This window comes from Hemitrygon akajei, chromosome 6 (assembly GCF_048418815.1).
Source record: "Hemitrygon akajei chromosome 6, sHemAka1.3, whole genome shotgun sequence".
Taxonomy (NCBI): Eukaryota; Metazoa; Chordata; class Chondrichthyes; order Myliobatiformes; family Dasyatidae; genus Hemitrygon; species Hemitrygon akajei.
In genome coordinates this window covers 139,675,702-139,697,509 of record NC_133129.1, presented here as the reverse complement: position 1 = coordinate 139,697,509, position 21,808 = coordinate 139,675,702, and the positions used below count along the sequence as shown (strand labels likewise).

General features: G+C 42.4%; 1 protein-coding gene across 1 annotated transcript; it reads left to right on the top strand.

Annotated features, from left to right (window-relative positions):
* The first annotated feature begins 1,999 nt into the window (after positions 1-1,999).
* Positions 2,000-21,528, top strand: gatd1 (glutamine amidotransferase class 1 domain containing 1). The gene is made up of 8 exons (XM_073049376.1): positions 2,000-2,320; positions 10,452-10,528; positions 11,394-11,499; positions 13,119-13,226; positions 16,979-17,073; positions 18,046-18,139; positions 18,703-18,814; positions 21,221-21,528. The coding sequence occupies exons 1-8, from the start codon at positions 2,272-2,274 to the stop codon at positions 21,225-21,227; spliced, it is 648 nt and encodes a 215-aa protein (XP_072905477.1). The 5' UTR covers positions 2,000-2,271; the 3' UTR covers positions 21,228-21,528.
* The last annotated feature ends 280 nt before the right edge of the window (positions 21,529-21,808 follow it).

Below are 21,808 nucleotides of genomic sequence, written 5' to 3'. Positions count from 1 at the left end.
CAGCGTGAGTTATTGATGGTGCATTAATGCTAAAATACCTCACAGCATAGCATAGAAATCTTACCACGTGTTGGGTGGTAGGATCTCGTTCAAGATGGTGAACGTTGTAGAATGTAGAGAATGACGCATTGGAAGCAGGGGCTCGTGGAAGCAAGGCCTGCATCGCGTGGTGGAGGCGGCCCAGCGAATTGTCAGGATGGAGCTCCCAGGACCGGACACCATCTAGTCCAGCAGACTCAGGAGGAAAGCAATCAGCATAACCAGAGACACCGCACATCCCGGCCACTCCTTGTTTGACCCGCTGCCGTCCAGCAAAAGGTTCAGGACACTAAAAGCCAGAACAAATAGACTGAGGAACAGCTTCTACCCCAGAGCTGTGGCCTCCATCACTCCACTCCCACAGAACAATGACTGAAACTGTGAGCACACACAAGGACTCAAATACTTGCACTAATGGCACGTTGTGCATTACTGTGATATTCTGGTGCCGCTGCAACTTATTTTCTGCTACTTATCTATTTAATACTATTTTTCTATTACTGTCTTGTTTTTATCTACCATTTTATTTAATTGCCTGAGAGGAAGCCAAACAGAGTTTCATTGTAACTATGTATAACGACAATAAAGATTATTCAATTCAATTGTGTGCATTTCTGGTCTCCTACCTACAGGAAAGATATTAATATGCGTAAAAGAGTACAGAGAATATTTACAAGGATGTTGCCAGGACTTGAGGACCTGAGTTACAGGGAAATGTTGGATAGTCTAGGACTTTATTCCCTGGAGTGCAGGAGAATCTTATAAGGGTCTAAGTTACGAGGGTTATAGATGAAGTGAATGCATGCAGGCTTTTTCCCCTCAGGATGAATGAGACTACAGCTCGAGGTCATAGATTTAAAATGAAAGCTGAAATATTAAAGGGGAATCTGAGTAGAGACTTCATCACTCAGAGGGTGGTGTGACTGTGGAATGAGCTGCTGCCTTAAGTGATAAGTATAGATTTATTTGTAACATTTAAGATAAGTTTGTACAGGTACATGGATGGGAGAGTTTTGGAGGGAAATGGTCTGGGTGCAGATAGATGGGAGTAGGCAGAAGACCAATTCTGCATGCACTAGATGTACTGAAAGGCCCTTTTCTATGCTGTAGCGCTCCATAACTCTATACGCCCTTAAGAAACAGGTAGTATTAGAAATACTTAGCACACAGTTAAACAACTAGTCAATCAGGGCAAGTAAAGACAAACTACGTTTTTGGAATGGTCCAAATGTTCAGCCTGTAAGATATTATAGAAGAACTGTAATTATGGAAGCAAGAACTGACAAGATGAAGAAAATACACACAAGAGCTGCACAAGAATACACCTTGTTCTTAGAGAAGCAGCTACTTAATTTATAGAACTAATGTAGGGGAAAGGGATCAGAATTTCTGCTTGCATTATTACTATATAATTGATTATAGTTTTTAAAAAGGTATTTTCAATTATTTTCTCATAAGGAGGATTAAAAAGTATCAATACAGATTATCAACATGCCATTGTTTTTTTACAGCTAGTAAAGGAAGGAAATGACTAATTATTAAAAATGCTGAACTTGACTATGTTTGTCCATAAAAGACTTCACATTTGCAATTATAGAAATTAAGTTTAACGTAAATTTGGAGAAGGGAAAAAATAACTTGCAGAGTTTTAAGTTCCAGCTGCAATTTCCCTATTGTATCGATTCGTGTGTGTAAGTGAAATGCAGATATAGTTGGGGGGGGGGGGGGGGGAGGAGAAGCAAGTAAAAAATGCTTTTTAACCGTGTACGCAGGTTAGAAAATAAACATTGTTAACATCCCCAGCATGATGTTCTGTCGCAGGATGATGCTCTAGAGGACCAAGACCGAACTATATGTAATACCTCAGCATCTCAGATTTGCGAGACCACGAGTAAAATACAGTCCAGTTCCCTTATCATCCTAGAGCCTGATAACAAGATCACTGAAACTCTTTCTTAAAATTATGCGGTTAACATGCCATTGAGTGAAGCACCAGAAAAGGCTAGACGTATCAACGAATTAATGAAATTCAGCCTGTGGAGCTAGACATTAGTCGGTAGAGAATGGGCGGAGACACCGGGGGAAGCGTAGTTGCGGAGGACGGTTCCGAGGCAACAGGAGCAGTAGGCGTCGGGCCCGGGGAGTACGAGAGCGGGCAGCAGAGGTACCGCTGTCGGTCGCTGCGTGGCTGAGGGTTCTGCCGTTCCCTTCTTGCTGCAGAGGGCCGGAGCCATGTCTTCTAAACCCAGCTGCCTGATGGTGTTGAGCGCAGCTGCCGGAGGTGGGTTGAAGGCGGGCGGAACTCCGCGGCCAGTGAGTGAAAGGCCCGGAGAGTGGAGAGGGAAGTCACCTGCCGCCGAGCTCAGCTCAGGGTGCCGGCAGGTCGGTGATCGGAGGGCGGTCCTATCGGACTGTGAGGGTCGGCACGGTAGTGAGGGGGCCACTAACGTGGAAACCAGCACAAAAATTTGCCCACGAAATCCATTCCCTGTTGCTGTATTGCAACCCAGCGAAGTAAAGGGTCACACTTGAACGAGTAACAGATTCTGATTCGTATGCAAATCTCCAGTGCAACACATAATAAACTCAGATTGTTATTGTCAATATATCCTCTCTCCACATGTCTTATTCAGACATCCCACCCTACAAAAACCACCCCGCCCCCATAGGTCGACTTATACAGGACATTTGATTATGAAAGAACACAACAGTTTATTTGATCACATATTGAAAGTACTTACACACACACACACACACACACACACACACACACACACACGTTGAGTATTTTGTTGGCATTCTCAATGATAATAGCTAAATGCTAATGCAAATAGCTTTTCGATTTCTTTTGCAAACTTTCCTTGTACTGTGATTTGGCTTGCTTGGCAGATTTGAGCATTTTGCCGGAAGTCTCGACCTCATAGCAGTCTGTGTTAATGAATTTGTTAATTTTGCAAGACATCAGATTCACAAGTGTTTTGTGAGTCAGCTGACATCTGAATTCTGCCATAGGCAGGGGTACACTTTAGTGTAGTCTAGGGTGAAGTACGTTTTATAACTTTTTTTGGAACACTCTGCCATAGCGTTGCAGGACACTAATCTGAACTGATGGACAATGAAAGAGAGAGAGAGGTAGACTGTAAAGCCCGCCCACAGAATATATATATATATATATCCGCTATCAATATGCGGGAGAGTCCCGGAACTTCCAGGAGAGGTGGGATGTCTGCTTATTTGTAGCTTGGTTAACGCGGCAAGCTGGAGCATGTGTTCTGGATGGTTTGTGTACGAACAAATCAAACAACTTCTATGATGAACCTGGGGTCACATTTCCTTGAGCATCAACAGAGACCATTGGAGCTCCCATTTAAAAAAAAAACTGGCACATATACTATATTTGCCAAAACGATCATTTGTGGAGGAAGGGCATGCCCTGGAAAATGTGTTCTATCTGCAAGTTTTCAGCTTTGTGTTGCACAAGTGTCTTGCTGTTGCCCCATTGGTCTAGTGTGTGCTCTCTTTCCAGTTATTAAAGTTTGCATTGTACCCATTTATACCAATTGGTTTATTGTTGTCACATACTTTGGTGAACAGTTAAGCTTATATATATATATATATATATATATATATGAAGCGGAATCTTTTTATTGTATATATTGTATATTTTACTGTATATATATATATATATATATATATATATAAAGCTGTTTATACAGATTAAATCATTACACAGTACATTGAAGTAGTACAATGTAAAACAACAACTGAACACAGAATACAAAATACAGTGTGACAGCTACAGAGAAAGTGCAGTGCCAGTAGACTATTGTGTGCAAGGTCATAATGGTGTAGACTGTGAACTCAAGAGTACACCTTATAGTAGGGTATCATTCAGTAGTCTTATAACAGCAGGGTTGAAGCTGTCCTTGAGCATATTGGTATGTGCTTTCAGGTGTTCGAATCTTCCGCCCAATGGGAGAGGGGTGGGATCATTGATTATGTTGGTTGCTTCACTGATGCAGTGAGAGATGTACACAGAATCCATGGAAGGAAGGTTGGTTTACAGGAGGTGCTGAACTCTGCCCACAACTCTCTGCTGTTTCTTGAGGTCACAGGCAGAGCAGTTGCCATACCAAGTTGTGATGCATTCTGATAGGATGCTTTCTATGGTGCGTCGACAAAACTTGGTAAGGATCAAAGGAGACGTGCATTTTTCTACATGATTGGACTAGTAGAAGCCATGGTGATGTTTACTCTAGGAACTTGAAGCTCTCAACCTCGGCATCATTGATGAAGACAGGAGCATGTGCACTGTACCCCTCCCCCACCCTTCCTGATGTGAATGACCAGCTGTTTTGTATTGCTGACATTGAGGGAAATGTTGTTTTCACGATACCTTGTCACTAGGATCTCTCCCTCCTTCCTGTTCTCCATCTCATTGTTATTTGAGATACAACCCACTACAGTGGTATCATCTCCAAAATTGCAGATGGAGTTAGAGCAAAAAACAGAACATGCAATCAAGAACATACATGAAGTAGAGAAGTGCGCTGAAGAATCAACTTAGTGGGGAACTGCGGTTTAGAAGAGTCGCAGTGGAAATGTTGCTGCCTATACTTACTCCGGTCTGTTGGTCAGGAAGTTGAGGATCCAGTTGTCCTGAGACATTGATTCCCAGGTTTCAGAGTTTGGTGATGAGTTTGTTTGGAATTACGGTATTAAAGATGGAGCGATAGTCTATTGTGGTTGTCTTTGCTGTCCAGATGCTCCAGACATGAGTGTCAGGTCAGGGAGATGGCATCCACCATAGACCTATTTTGGGCTGTAGGTGAAATAGGTGAATTGCAGTGGGTTGAGATTGTCTGGGTAGCTGGAGTTAATGCATGATGCTGGATGTCTGACCCACTGGGTGATAATAGTTGAGGTATATTACCTTATTTTTCTGAGGTACTGGAATGATACTGTCTTCTTGATGCAGGTGGGAACTTAAGATTAAAGTAAGGAGATGTTAACATACAGAGTCTAATGACACCACTGGTTAGATGCTATCTGTGTACTTTCCAATCACCTGCTAAAGTCCTCCTTTATAAAATTGTTTATCTTTATGGTTTGCATTATTTCTTAGACCTTATGTTACGGGAAATTGATGGTATATTCTATTAAATTTAATGAGAAGTCGCAGTTCATCAAATTACTCCTTTTATTCTCAGTCTATTATTATAATTGTGGAATGTCTGAAAATAATTAGCACTGAAAACACTTGTTGACTTTTATATCTCATACAATTGATGAAAGATAAATAAATCATGCTATATCAGAAGTGTTCACCACTGTTCTCAAAATGGATACTGTAGCGATGTGCTACACACAGCGCTGAAATAACGGCACGCAGTAGGTAAGTCGTTTTGAGACTAGTTTATTCAAACTTCGGCGTTGGCATTTAATCTCTAGCGCCCGCCCTCTCCGGGCGGAAATGACATCAGAGGTGCATTACCAAAGTCTCCCCCCACGCGCTGGCTATTTGTGAGCTGGTTCGCCTGCGCAGAAAGTGGGCCGCCACATAACATCCCACCCCCCAGAACCGGCAATACACCCCCCAATGTCCACAGTCTGAATCAGCCTCTGTTTGGGAGGTCTGCCTCTGCACCGTGGTGCCTGAACCTCGACCAGCTGCGCCAAGTTCACATGGGCCGGTTTGAGTCAGTCCACCGTGAAAACCTCCTCTTTCCCCCCAATGTCCAGAACGTACGTGGACCCGTTGTTGTTGATCACCTTGAACGGCCCCTCGTACGGCCGCTGTAGCGGTGCCCGGTGTCCGCCCCTTCGTACAAACACAAGCTAGAAGTTCTGCAGGTCCTTGGGTACATGGGTCGGGGTCTGTCCGTGCTGTGAAGTTGGCACGGGGGCCAGGTTGCCGAGCCTTTCGCGTAGCCTGTCCAGGACTGTGAACGCGAAGGTCAACGGTTTGTGGTCCGTGAACGCGGTGAACAGCCTGCCTTCTAAGAAGTACCTGAAATGCCAGATTGCCAGATACAGTGCCAACAGCTCCCGGTCGAAAGCACTGTACTTGAGTTCGGGTGGTCGTAGGTGCTTGCTGAAGAACGCCAGGGGTTGCCAGCGCCCCTCGATGAGCTGCTCCAGCACCCCACCGACTGCTGTGTCGGATGTGTCCACCGTGAGTGTGGTCGGGACGTCCGTTCTGGGGTGCACCAGCATCGCGGCATCTGCCAAGGATTCCTTGGCTTTAACGAAAGCGGCCACGGCCTCCTCATCCCAAGTAATGTCCTTGCCTTTACCCAACATCAGGGTGTACAAAGGGCGTATGATACGGGCTGCTGAGGGGAGGAAATGGTGATAGAAGTTCACCATACCAACAAACTCCTGTAGGCTTTTGACTGTGTTGGGCCGGGCAAAGTGGCAGATCGCGTCTACCTTGGCGGGCAGAGGTGTTGCCCCATCTTTGGTAATCTTGTGGCCCAGGAAGTCGATGGTATCGAGACTGAACTGGCATTTGGCCGGGTTGATCGTGAGGCCGAAATCACTCAGGCGGGAGTAGAGCTGGTGGAGGTGGGACAGATGCTCCTGGCGACTACTGCTGGCTATAAGGATGTTGTCCAAATAGATGAACGCAAAGTCCAGGTCGCGTCCCACCGTGTCCATTAGCCGCTGGAACGTCTGTGCGGCATTCTTCAGGCCGAACGGCATTCGGAGGAACTCGAACAGGCCAAACGGGGTGGTAAGTGCTGTTTTGGGGATGTCTTCAGGGTGCACCGGGATTTGATGATATCCCCAGATGAGGTCTACTTTGGAAAATATTCTTGCCCCATGCAGGTTTGCTGCAAAGTCCTGTATGTGTGGCATGGGGTAGCGGTCTGGAGTTGTAGCCTCGTTCAGTCTGCGGTAGTCGCCACATGGTCTCCAACCCCCGGCTGCTTTGGGCACCATGTGCAGGGCGGAGACCCATGGGCTGTCGGACCTCCGTAAGATCCCCAATTCCTCCATCCTCTTGAACTCCTCCTTCTCCAGGCAGAGCTTTTCCGGGGGGAGCCTTCGTGCGCGGGCGTGGAGGGGTGGTCCCTTGGTCGGGATGTGGTGCTGAACCCCGTGTCAGGGCATGGTTGCCATGAACTGCGGTGCCAGAATCGATGGAAAGTCCGCCAGGATTGTGGTGAATTCGTTGTCGGACAGCGTGATGGAGTCCAGGTGTGGGGCCGGCAACTTGGCTTCACCCAGGGAGAACGTCTGGAAAGTCTTGGCATGTACTAGTCTTTTCCCTTGCAAGTCGACCAGCAGGCTGTGAGCTCGCAAGAAGTCCGCCCCCAGAAGTAGTTGGGCCACCACGGCCAGTGTGAAGTGCACGTGAACCGGCTGGCACCGAACTGCAGCTGCACTGTGCAGGTGCCGTAGGTCCGTATTGTGCTGCCGTTTGTGGCCCTCGGTGGGTCCTGGCTTCCTGTTGCAGGTGTCGTACCCTGTCGGGGGCAAGACATTGATTTCCGCTCCAGTGTCGACCAAGAAGCGGCGTCCCGACTGTTTGTCCCAGACGTACAAGAGGCTGTCCTGGTGGCCAGCCGCCATAGTCATTAGCGGCAGCTGGCCCTGGCCCTTGCAGGGCGGGCGACAATGGCGGGCTTTTGTGCCCCACTGCTGGTGGTAGAAACACCGCTGTTCACTGGCCTCCTCACTCCTGCCTCTGTGTTGTGTGCGCCCCCCTTCCGGGCCTGGTCTGGTCTGCTGTTGGGCGCATGGCCTGGTAATCTGACCGACGGACGCCACGTTATCCCTCTTGGTTTTCCACGGCACGTCTGCCCGGGCCGTCACATTCCGGGGGTCACTGAAATCTGCGTCAGCCAGCAGCAGATGTATGTCCTCGGGCAGTTGCTCCAGGAACGCTTGCTCGAACATGAGGCAGGGCTTGTGTCCGTCAGCCAGGGCCAGCATCTCGATCATCAATGCTGACGGCAGTCTGTCTCCCAAACCGTCCAGGTGAAGCAGGCGGGCACCCCACTCACGCCGTGAGAGGCCAAAGGTCCCAATGAGCTGCACTTTGAATGCTTCATATTTGCCTTCTTCCGGGGGCGACTGTATGAAATCCGCAACCTGGGCGGCCGTCTCCTGGTCAAGGGTGCTCACCACGTGATAGTAACGCGTGGAATCAGAAGATATCTGCCAAATCTGGAACTGGGCTTCTGCTTCTGCGTGATTGCAGCGCCCAGAAAGTCAGCAGTTGTAGCGAAACTGCGTGAACAGATGAAGAGTCGGTCATCTTTGGTCCAAATCCCGTTTGGACTGTCGGGGTCACCAATTTAGCGATGTGCTACACAAAGTGCTGAAATAACGACACGCAGTCGGTAAGTCGTTTCGAGACTAGTTTATTCGAACTTTGCGGCGCTGGCTTTTAATCCCTAGCGCCTGCCCTCTCCGGGCGGAAATGACATCAGAGGTGCATTACCAAAGTCTCCCCCCGCGCGCTGGCTATTTGTGAGCCGGTTCGCCTGCGCAGAAAGTGGGTCACCACAATACCAGTATTTTAAAATCAATTTCTCTGAATAATAACTCTGTAGCTCATCATATTGATGAAATGAGCGAAGACATTGAATATCAACTATGCACAGAGCTACAAAAACAGAATTTGGGATACAACTGGATGAGTCAACTGTGCAAAACAATGAGGCATTGCTAATAGCATATACACATACTGTTTATCAGAAATAATGAAGTTTATTGATTCCCTTTTGTAAAAACAAACATAAGTGGAGTATCAATCTACAACGAGCTCAAAATGTATATTGAGGTTAAAAGCATTCTGATTAGGAACATGATTTTTTGTGCAACAGATGGAGCACCATATGTGACAGGTCACCATGTTGGTTTAGTGGCATTTATGAAAAAAAGAAATTCCAAGTTGTTTGTAATCCATTATGTAATTCATCGTTAGCATCTTGCAGCCAAGAATTTGAACTCTTGCTTCTTCACACTGAAGTGTGTTGGCTGTCAAAAACTGCTGCTGAAAATGTTTTTTTGATCTTTTTGACACTGTGGTTGAATTTTTGCTCAAAGTTGACAAGAGCTTGGGATCAAGATTGGACTATGTGGAGATGTGGCAGACCTAGCCAATCTGTATGACAAAATGAACATCCTAAATATGAAGCTGCAGGGTGAGAATTTCAACTGAATCCAGGCAAAAAGTGCAGTGTCCACTTATATTGGAAAATTGGAAATAAATAAGCATAGCAATGAGAAAAGAATGTTCTCAGTTTCTCTGCATAGGAACATAGAAACATAGAAAACCTACAGCACAATACGGGCCCTTCGGCCCAAAAAGTTGTGCCAAACATGTCCCTACCTTAGAAATTACTAAGCTTACTTAAAGCCCTCTATTTTACTAAGCTCCATGTACCTAACAAAAAGTCTCTTAAAAGACCCTATTGTATCCACCTTCACCACTGTTGCTGGCAGCCCATTCCACGCACTCACCACTCTCTTGAGTAAAAAAACTTACCCCTGTCATCAACTCTGTACCTACTCCCCAGCACCTTAAACCTGTGTCCTCTTGTAGCAACCATTTCAGCCCTGGGAAAAAGCCTCTGGCTATCCACACAATCAATGCCTCTCATCATCTTATACACCTCTATCGGGTCACCTCTCATTCACGTAGAGGTGTATAAGATGTCTTTCACAGACAGTGATTTGCAAGAGTACTGCTTACACCTGCAGTCACTGGAGAAGGAGTTTCGAAATCAATTCAAGGATTTGAATGATCTGGAAATTCCAGACTGGCTGATTAACCCATTTCTTTGCAAGGTGGAGGAACAGGAAGAGAGCTTGCACGAAGAAAATATTAAAATTCAGAATGTCGATGAAGCAAAATGCTTTTCAAGAATGTCGGCTTTTGTGGTATATGGCTACACTGTCATACAAAGATTCCTCATCTTTGGAGAAGAGCCAATCTGCTCTTTCATTGCATTTCCATCCTTGTACCTTGTTGAAAGAGGCTCCAGTGCGGTGAACAGCATACTCACAAAAAACAGAAACCGCTTAGACTTTGTTGTGCGTGGGGACTTAAGGCTTTTACGGTCACAACTTGAATCAGATATTTCATCTCTTGCAAAAAACCAGCAAAGTCAAGAATCACAGTGATATCGAAACTGCTATACAGTGCACAGGTACCAAGTAAGCTAGGTTTAAAGACAAATAAAAAATTAAAGTAGAATCATTTTTCTCATGTTAGCATATGGTAGTTCTTACACCGTGGAGGGTGCCAGAAAGTACATTGGGCCTAAGAGGGGTGTTGGCAAGTATTAAGGTACTTTAAGAAGGTGTTGGGCTAAAAAAAGTTGGGAAACACTCAGTACAAGATTCTATTAAGCTGTTTATTTTTTTCCTTTCTTCCAATTACCCTCTTGTTACAGGAGTATCTGCACAGTCCTTCCATCAGTCTTTTATGCTTTGTAGCACAGCTTTTAACCTCCAGATTGCCACTCCAGGGGTAAGTACCTTGGAGTTAGCTATTTTATTGGGATGTTTACTTTTGTGATTGCAACTGGGTAATGCTATTTGTACTTTTGCATGGGTGAGCTGTTATGGAATCAGTGGAGGCCAAAGTGCAGTCATTATTTTCAAGCTATTTCTTGTGGCACAAAGTATTTTTTCACCAACTTTCTGTCCATAAAATCTTTCTCTCCATGGTCACATTTTACCAGAAAGCTTTCCATTAATAGTGCAGATGTAAATAGTTTCCATGATTTCCACTGTCATCTTGCCTTGCTGCACATTTAGCCGTCTGTCTGATGGCAAAGCGGTAACTTGGTTTTCATATCTAGGTCCTTCGGCAGGGACAAGGGTTATTCAAATACAGGTCATTTAAATTTGACATGTGTAAATAAATCCCACAGATACTATCAGATTATACCATAAAGTGATCGGAGAAACCCTAAACTTCTATGTCCTTTGCTTTCTTCTTGCAGTTAGGTGCACTAATTAAACTACAATGTTGGAGGATTAAGTGGAACTAATGCCTTTTAAATTATTTTGCTCAGATTATGTAAATATATTTAATCACACTTAATTTCACCAAGGATAATCTTGTGGAAATTTCAACTAGTTTTATTAAAATTTTGTAGAATGCAATTGTATAGTTCACAGACTTGATTTCAGCACTTAAAAAAATGAAGCTATGTTTTAAGCACCGGCCTTTATGTATTTAATGAAATAGACTACAACTGTTGTCAGTGAATATTAACACTTTGTCACTCCCTTATGTGTGTAGCAGCATAATTCTGCCCCAAGTCAGGTGACATCCATTTTGTGGAGGCCATTATCTGAAATCCTTCATCCATATTTATTTGTAATAGGGGAAGCCAATGGAATTTGTGGAGCTGGATGAGAATAATATTCGCTGGATAAATGATTTTCGCATGAAGCCATATGCCAACCCGGCTAAACTGGAGTCAATTGATGGTAAGATTCTCCTTCACAATGATGTGTGTAATATTTGATAAATTCAACATATAGTAGAAAATTTGTATTCTGTGGGTGCATGTCATTATATCTGTCTGTATTTTGATGTTAAGATTAAATATAGTGAAGTGAAGATTAGACTAATGGCTGTTAGTAGTCAGAAATTTGTATATAGAATACAAATATGTTATATATTGAAGTACAGGTAGTCCCCGAGTTACGAACATCCGACTTATGGACAATTCGTACTTACGAACCAAGGAAGGAGAACGCTGTCCGCCATTTTAAATCAGATCGCGATGCTGTCCGCCATTTAAAGTTGGATTGCGACTCCATCCGCCATTTTAAGTCGTTGCCGTTGTCACTGTGATGAGTGTTTAACTTTGAATTTGGCTTAAATTTTTCTTAGTAAGATTCACCCTGACCCCCCGCCCCCCGTCCCGGTTGGCTGGTGGTGCAGTGAAGTCAGCGCTGGGCTGGAGTTTTATCCAGTGACAGACTGCTCCTGTGCCGGGTTGATGTCGAGCTCGCAACTCGACCTCATAAGAAAAACACTGCCACCTCCAGTTTAAATTCCCACATGGAATATTGTGGAGGATCAAATACCCAAACCCAGCACAGCCCCCACTTGTCCCATTTAACCTGTCTCAGTGCGGACCCGGGGAATTCAGTGTGGTGGTCCTTAGGACCCAGCAGACCTCGGGAGCCGGCGGAGCTCAGGACCTGCCACCTGCAGTGTTTCTGTTCCATTGACGGGAAGCGATCACGATTGAAAATAAAGTGGAAATAATAAAGCGTTTGGAAAGAGCTGAAACGCCATCGGTCATTGGAAAATCGTTAGGCTACAGTCAGTCAACGATCGGAACAATTTTAAAGGATAACAGATAAAGTGAGAATAATGGAGCATGTGAAAGGCCCTGCCCCGATGAGATCTACAATTATTATAAGCAACGCAGTGGTTTAATTATTGGAATACATAAAAGTGTTTTATATGCATAGAAAGGTAAAATATATACTATATACTAAGACAAACGTATAACTAACTGACGCTAAATAATACCGGATGTATTTGTTCCGACTTACGTACAAATCCGACTTAAAGACGGACTCAGGAACAGAACTCGTATGTAACCCGGGTACTGCCTGTACAAAATTTGAGAGAGCATGTTTCTGTAAGCAATGTAATTAACTGTTTTTAATTACAGTAAAGTGATTGAACACATTGCATAAACCCAGATCATATTCCTAAAGTTTCAGTCGTTAAGGATATATTATGTTCTCTGAGCATTGCAATTCATAAATTCCAGAAGCAATTTAATTTGCTGTAATTGAACAGGATGAAGCTAGCAACAAACTTGAGTGGAAAAGTGAGTATAGGAAAAAGGAAAAGGTAGGAATCTGCAATGTATGTATTAGTGAAACAGGCATGAAGATGATAATAGGTATAACTTGTGAGAGACCGCAAAGGCCTTTGTGGCTTCAGGTATTTTCTTCCCCAACAGTGAATGACACTCACTGGAGTTTAAACTATTTTAGTTTTGAAGCATCTTGAAACTTAATATTTTGGTTTATGATTTTTTTTGTAATTTGCTCTTAATTGACATATTTTGTGTCTCAAGGTGCTAGATACAATGCTATCTTGATTCCTAATTGTCCCGGTGCTATGGTAGATCTTGCAAACAGTGGATATCTGGCCAAGATTCTTCAGAATTTCTGCACTGAGAAAAGTGAGTAACACATTCACAACCATAATAATAACTTATAATAGAAGTGTGAGGAAATACGTGCTTTCTGAAATAAAAACCTTTGAAATAAATTTAGAGTCATAGGAGAGTCCAGTACAGAATTAGGCCCTTCAGTCTGTCTAATCCATGCTGAACCAATTAGACTGCCTACACCCACTGACTTGCACTGAGACCATAGCCCTCCATACCGTACCATCCATGTACCTATCCAAACTCGTCTTAAACATTGATCTGGAGATTGCATGCACCTCTTGTGCTGGCAGCTTGTTCCACACTCTTGCAACCCTCTGAATGAATAAGTTTCCCCTCATATTCCTTTAAACTTTTCACCTTTCATCCTTAACTCATGACCTCTGCTTGCAGTACCACACATCCTCAGTGGAAAAAGCCTGCTTGCATTTACCCTATCGATACCCCTCATAATTTTGTATCCCTCTATCCCTCTAAATCTTCTATGTTCCAAGGAATAAAGTTCTATCCTATTCAATCTTTCCTTGTATCTCGGGTCCTCCAGACCCAGCAACATCCTTGTAAATTATTTTCTGTATTGTTTCAACCTTATTTACATCTTTCCTGTAGCTAGGTGACCAAAACTGCTCATCAGTACTCCAGATTAGGCCTCACCGATATCTTATACAACTTCAACATAACATCCCATCTCCTGTACTCAATACATTGATTTATTAAGTTTTCTGTATGACCCTGTGATGCCACTTCCAACAAATTATGGACCTGTATTCCCAGATCCCTTTGATCTACCACACTGCTCAGTGCCCTACCGTTCACTGTGTAAGACTTAACTTGGTTGATCCTACCAAAGTGCCTCACACTAGTCTGCTTTAAATTCCATCTTCCATTTTTCAGTCCATTTTTTTCAGCTGGTCCTGATACCACTGCAAGCCATGACAACCTTCCTCATTGACCCCAACACTCCCGATCTTGGTGTAATCTGTAAATTTGCTGATCCAGCTGAGGGGATTTTCTTTCACTTATGAGATGTGAATATTTATTGTTGAGACTACTGGCCTTTGGAAAGGTGGTGTTGAGCTGTCTTTGATTAGCAGCAGCCCTGTTGCAGATTATACTCTAGAGTGTTGTGGGACACTGAGTTTGGAGGTTTCAACCTAAAATGATAAATTTCCTGTTCAGAGTGGTGTTTGACTTTGGAAGCTTCAGGTGATGATGGTCTTGTGTGCCAAGGCTCTTGTTTTTCTTGGTGGTTTGGGAGCATAGGTTGGGGAGGTCCTACTTAGTGAGTAGTGCTTTGTAATTCTTAGGCGGTACAGAGTGGGGGAGGAATTCAGTACTTAGATGGGTGAGTGAGGGCCAAATGTGATGCTTTGACCTGGATCACGTTGAGCTCCTTGAGTAGTGTTGGAGTTGAACTCATTCAGGCATGTGAAAGGTATTCCATTACAAACCTGACTTGTGCCTTGTTGATAATGAAACGGCGTGGAAGTGACAGGAGATGAGGCACTTAACGTGGGACACTTGCTTTTGGAGACACAGAATCTGGTCCAGTCTGCTCAATGGTAATGGCATTGAATCCCAAAAATAGGAATTTAGGCCACGGTCATTGTTTGACATTCGCATATTCGAAGTTGGCTGAGGAAGCCAATTCATAGATTCAGCTCCAGATTGCTATTCAATGACCTTCTCTGGAAGATGTACATGTGATTGGCAAGAAAGAATTTGATTGGACAGCAGTAATATAATCAGTTTGTCAAAATTTGGAAAGACATACAAGCTGCTCCAGAGCTCTTTCTCCATGTGGCAGCATAGCCTAGGAAACCTGGATGGGGACAGAAGCATGAGGGATCATGGTTCCATATGAAAACAATGTGTTGCTGTGCTGGAGGAAAAGAAGACCAGGAGCGGCAGATAGGAAATTGGGAGAGGCAGTGATCATCAAGGAAGTTTTAGAAGACACCCCATTCGCAAGCTGAAGAGATAATGGAATTATGCAAATCACAAGAGTGAACATTTCTCCTGCAATTTGAAAATGTCCGCACACAGCACTTAGGAATCGAAAGCAGAAACTGTTTGCTGGGACATTGTGCTGGAAAGGTTACTCAAAGAAAGCGAAGTACAGCTGCTGAGATCTGAAAGCCATATTTTAGAACTAGAGTGATGATTTAGAGGCGAGGGAAGCAGGGATGCAGGGCAAGGATGAGTAAATTTAATATCATGCCGAGATAGACTCCAGCTGCATTCTTTCTTTTCACCATCATTTTAGAGGCAAATAGGCAGTGGAAGTAAATAACTTTCTGAGTGTCACCCATATCCCTTGAGAGAATTACAACCACAAATTTTAAAATTTCATCCTGAAGTAATATTTTAAAAAACCTGCAGCACTGTTGGTCATACATGAATAGTAAGGAGTTGTACTTGCCTTCATGGCCTTTAAAAAACTGCTTGGTAAAGTACAACATAAGCTAGTTCTGTTTTCTTTAGAGCAGAGGTGGTTTAAAATACCTGACATGGGTCTTCAGAATTCTGAAGGATGAGATGGAGGTTTAGATAGATTCCAATAACTGAAGGGCCAATAAACTGAATATTTTTCTTATAAACAGATGAAGGGGGCCTGGTTAACATTTGGACTTGTTTTGTTGCCAATCATAATTTTTTTTTATTGGAAAGTCTTAATATTGCTAAGTAAATACGCTGAAAACTGAGAGAAGTAGATGGGAGTGAAGGAATGAACTTAAGATTTTATATTAATTTTATTTGAAACTGCACCACCTTTGGCCTTTTTATACCGTTGAATCATGCTCTAGTTCACCAATTTCACCTGATTGAATTTGAGTTTTGATTTACAGCTCTTCTGTCTGCTTTATCATCTCGTAACCATCTTTCAGTGGTCAAGAGGTGACAGCTAAGGCTCAGGCTTGATTGTTTTTTAAATTCATAGGCTTGGTTTAGGGTTTGACAGGGGAGGTTGAGGTCAGGTTACAGTTCAGGGACAGGCACATGAAGAGTCAGACGTCAGGCCTGAGCCTAGGTCTGTGTTCCACATTCGAAGGCCAGCGATGTGGAAAAGAGACCAAGAAACATCCATGGATGGATTTTGGTCCTGCGAGTGCTGTGGAAGAAGACTCGTGAGGATGAGGTATGGTGCCCCCCCTACATCTCCCCCCCCCCCCCCAGGTCAGTGATATGCCCCCGTTGGATTAGTTGGATCAGAGGTCCATGTGGGCTGGAGGCATGAGGGCAAATGATTGCCTAGATATGTGAGTCGCCAAGTCCAGACTTCTTGGTTCCATCATCGGTGAGACCAAAGTTTGAGGCCTGGAATTTGGGGTCCTATCATTGCTGAGTCCTGGAGACGACGTCAGAAGTCCGGAAGTCAAGGCATGATGGTTGAAGGCCTGATGACTGAGTGCACGAGTCCACTGGAGACTGAACCCCTGGAGTTAGAGAACTGTGTATGTGTGTGTGTGGGTGATAGATGTGTCAGAAGGAACTTGTTTTGCTGCTGCTGTTATTCTGCTGAACATTGTGGATATGCTATGTTGGCATCAGAATGTGTGGTGACATTTGCGAGCTGCCCCCGGTATATCCTTAGGCTGTGTTGGCTATAAATGAAGCAATGCATTTCACTGTATGTTTCAATGTACAAGTGATAAGTGAATGAATCTGGATTTCTCATCTGTATCCCCCAACAAAATACCACCACCTCTTTTCCCCAGTTATGGGATCAGCCATTTATTTTGCTTTTATTTGTCTAATTGCAGAGCCAATTTGTGTGGTGGGACATGGAGTTGCTGCTTTGTGCTGTGCTACCAACCAGGAAAAGTCATGGATATTTCATGGCTATAGCATGACTGGAGTAAGCATCCAGGTTAACTTTTTTTTTAACATAAGAAGACTTGCATTTTGATATATCCATATTTATTGTTGTGACATTCATCAATCGCTTCAGAAAGCTCTTGGGAAATGTCAGCTGGTAATTGTTCTGAAGGTAAACAAACCAGGGAGAGGAATAGGGCATTTGTTGTTTCAAGCCATTCAGAAGATCATGGCTGATCTTTTACTTCAGTGCTGTGTTTCTACACAGACCCATGTTCTTCAACTCATTCCAAGCTGAATGGTGATTTTATCTTCTTCCTCATATGTAAAGTAACAAGTTTTAGACATCTTATATACTTCCCAATTTCTTGCCATGTGTGATACTACTACATTGACCATTTTCCCACATGTAGCCTCTTATACTTGTAATATATGAGCTATTTCATCAAAGAGTCTATTATCATAAATTATCACTGCTTTCATGCACAGTGTACACCCACTGTTTCTTGAAATCCTAGTTAGCTCCTCTTTTACCCATCTCAGTTTCAACTTGGTCTATAAGCTATTTTAAGTGGAATAGAAGGACAGACAACGCAAAAACATGCGACTTCCAGTGATTTTTGTTTTGCAATTCTTCTGCCACTAAAATTTGCATTGATTTTAAACTGATTTCTTGTGATAATTTCAGTGGAAGTCTAAAAAATGCCATTTTTAATCCGCTGAATTTGCTGGTTTTATTCTTGGTTAGCACCGTGAATTGTACCGCCAAGAACGTTCTTGAAAATCTTGTATTTTGTACATCTTTAAATAAATAAACAAGATGCACTTACTGGTAATTAGATCATTGAGCAATCTAGTTTACTAAAAACTGCATTGTTAACACCTTCCAGTCCTAAGATGATGATCTGATCAGGTCTGAGCTTTTGTATTTTCAAAATTCGAGGTTGTTTTTATATCATTTCCAGTACACAAGTGTAAAGGATATTTTACATTTGGGCTTTTTTTTTTGTAGCCCTCTGTCTTTGAGCTAGTGAGGAGAAAAGATTTTGCAAGCCTTCCAGTCATCGTGGAGGATTTTGTGAAAGACTCTGGAGCCACGTTCAGTGGTAAGTCAGTTTTGGTCCTCCTGTTAGTGCATGGTTGCTTCTAAAGACTTCCTTTACATTTAAAAGGAGATGGATTTAACAACTTTCCTGTTAAAATATCACCTGATTTCTCTGTAGCTGAATACTACATTGTTGAGTCAAATAGTGTGATTCAAGTCTGGATTATGGAAAAAAGTTGCAAACTGGTGTTTAAAACTTCCAGCACTGCAGAGGAAAAGGAAAATAGTAATTGGTCTTGAGTAAATGAATGGATGATGAACAGTGTTCCTTTGGAAATGTACTGCTCTGTGGTTGCTCTTGTACCTTTGTACCATAGAACGAAGTTGTGTCCTGCAGGAGGGCGCAGGTGAAAAATATGAAATGAAACAACAATAGTCTGTTATTGGTATAATGTTTATTTCAAAATATCTTAAAAGGATCAGTATGAAATTTATGATATAGAAATTATACGTAAGGTTAGAAACAGCTTTATGGCTTTTTAGAGGAGCCAGTAGAAGTGTGTCTACATGTGGTTTGGATGTTTTATTAAAGTCTCATTATTCTCTTCACATTTCGCTTTTTAGCTAGTGAACCTGATGCAGTTCATGTGGTGGTCGACCGGCACTTAATAACTGGGCAGAATGATCAGTCTACTCTCATTGCTGTCCAGAACCTCATCCTATTCTGTAATGTCAGGTGAGGAATTATTCAAAATAATGCTTTATCCTCCTGCAATGACTTTAGTCTTAAAAATAAGTACCATGTTTTTCAATGCTCATAAATTCATCTACTACTTCCATGCAGTATTAGCTGCAGATCTTTTCATATCAAGTAATGTGAAGGAATTCCAAACTTCATATAATTTAGACAAGTTTTCAAACCTTTGGTCAATTTCTAAATGTTTTCCAAAATTTGCTCTGAGTCTCCATAACATTGAGCTTAATTGGTACAGTAGTGTAGTGGTTGTCACAATGCTTTACAGTACCAGCCATTCAGATTCAATTCCCACTGCTAACTGTAAGGAGCTTGTAAGTTCTCCCTGTGACTGCATGGGTTTCCTCTGGGTGCTCTGGTTTCCTCCCACAATCCAAAGGTTATTTGGTCATCGCAAACTGTCCTGTGATTGGGTTAGGTTAAAATCAGGGGATTGCTGGATGATGGGGCCAGAATGGACTGTTCCTCACTGTATCTCAGTAAATTAATTAATTCATTAATAGGTAGGATTTGTCAACTTCCATTTAGAAGTCTGGATGAACTTTTCTCTTTATACAAAAAATGCAGTTACCTCAAAGAATATTCATAGATATTGGTAGAGTGGAATGCATCCTGCCAGAGTCTATGTTGCTTTGGTTATTACACACTTGATCTGAAATTATTCAGTTTGTTTTATATTGTAGTAGGGGTTGGTAGTTGCTTGTGAGCTGTTTGATCATCCTTTTTGAAAATAATATCATTCTCGATTCATTCTAATTCCATTGAGATCACTCCAGTGTTCATGGCTTTCTCACAGTGAAATCTCAAACCTTCTTCCTGAATACTTATAGAAAAATTGTTAGTTAATCCAGATAGCTCATTTGTTTGTGATTTTTATTAAAATTATTAGTGCCATACTGTAGTCCTGAGACTGAAATAGATTGAAGAGGCAGGAGTGGAATGGTTCGTATTTGCTGATGCATATAGGTATGTAGATGACTACAGGTCTGTATGAGTGAGAATGGTGTGGTTTTTATAAAGATGCTGCTTTAGGGGGACAGCAAGTGTGATGATCCAGCACCTCAAAACCGAGCATTTCTGCAGAATCAAATTTAATATTACTGACATATGTCGTGATATTTGTTGTTTTGCAGCAGCAGCACAATGCAAAGACATAAAATCTAAAAACTACAAAAAATAAATAGTGCAGCAGAAGGAATAATATGGTAGTGTTCACAGACCATTCAGAAATCTCACGACAGGAGAGGAAGCTTTGCTTTAATCATAGTCTTCAGACTTCTGTACCTCCTGCCTGACAGTAGTAAAGAGAAGAGGACATGTGTTAGATGGTGAGGGTCCTTATTAATGGAGAAATTAATGAATTTTATTTATTTACTTGTACATCAAAATGTACAGGAAAATATGTTATTTGCATCAACAGCCAACACAGTCCAAAGATATGCTGGGGGCAGCCCACAAGTGACACCATGCTTCTGGTGCCAGCATAACTTAAGTAACTCACGTAACCCTAACTTGTACACCTTTGGAATGTGGGGGAATATCGCAGTGGCTGGAGGAAACCACAGATGTCATGGGGAAGACTTCTTATAGACAATGGCAGGAATTGCACCCCGATAGCTGATCACTGGTGCTGTAAAGTGTTTCACTGACCACTTTGCAACTATGTTGCCTTCCTAAGGCACTGCTTCTTGAATATATCTCTGATATTGGGGTAATCTGTGCCTGTAATGAAGCTGGCTGAGCCTATAGCCCTCTGCACCCTTTTGCAATCCGAACATTGGAGGCGCCACACCAGGCTCTGATGCAACCAGTCAGAATGTTCTCCATCATACAGCTATAGAAATGTGCAAGTCTTTGGTGACATGACAAACCTCCTCAAACTCCTAACAAAATGTACCTTCTTTGTGTTTGCATCAATGTGTTGGGCCCAGGATACATGAGTGATGTTGACAGTGGTGTTTTTAACAGGAGCAGGATTGCATGCCACCATAATCTGAAACTTCATGACTCAATATCATAATTCAAATGACTAACCAACTCTATTATTCAGTGGAGTATGTGAAAAGAGATGACGGTAACATCCTCAGGAATGACTTACTTAGAATAAACTCAAAGTGCAAATCTAAGAATGCTGAACTAAAGGAAGTTGAGCTATCCCAGATTGTATGAAGCAGATTAAGGTTTCAATGCTGCTGTAAGTATAGCAGCAGCCAGCTAAAAAAGAACTATTCTTCTCCAAAAAAATGTAACCAGAAAGGGAACATAGATAAGCTTTAATATTGTAATATTGAAACTTTTAGTTCTGTAAAATATCTTTTAAGTGTTATCAAATAGTTTCAAGTTGTAATCTTGATCCTCTGTGTGATTTAATACTTATTTGTGTTTCAGGAAATGATGGCACTTTAATTCATGATTTTATTCAGAACCGTGGATTGGCTGGTAAACAGGAAATGCACAATCTCAACTTCCAGCTCCAGTGGTAGAGGAAAGAATCTATGAATGCATATCAGGCAAAAGGCAGCTCCTGAAGGTGCTACAGTCCTGGTGAAGAAATCTGCCAAATATTTAATTTTCAACTCCTTGTTAGTTTGCACAAAAGACTGAATTTCTAAATAGTTATAAAAAAACAAAAAATACATGACTTAGTAATGTTGAACTTGTTTGTAGTGAGAGACCAAATAAATCTTCTGAATGAATTTGTTTGTACTTTGAGCATTCCTGCAGACTAACTGCAGCCACATGAACATTTCCAAAAGGAACGTAAAGTCTGAAGATCTTTAATATGAACCTCCATAAGAAAATGATAACATAAGCATTGAAAACAAAAATGATGAAATACACAGCAGAGGAACATTTGTGAAATAGCTAACAGGGTTAACAGTTCATTAGGATATGATGTTTATGCTCTTATTTCACATTTGTAGTATTTGCTGTCTTTTTGATTTTGGAAGCACTTTTTAAAAAATTGTTAAAGCA

Bases quoted from the DNA above. Each gene is read 5' to 3' on its own strand.
- gatd1 (XM_073049376.1), top strand. From the start codon at position 2,272: ATGTCTTCTAAACCCAGCTGCCTGATGGTGTTGAGCGCAGCTGCCGGA. The intron at 2,321-10,451 runs GTGGGTTGAAGG...CTCTTGTTACAG, and splicing joins GTTGAGCGCAGCTGCCGGAG to GAGTATCTGCACAGTCCTTC. The intron at 11,500-13,118 runs GTAAGATTCTCC...TTGTGTCTCAAG, and splicing joins TAAACTGGAGTCAATTGATG to GTGCTAGATACAATGCTATC.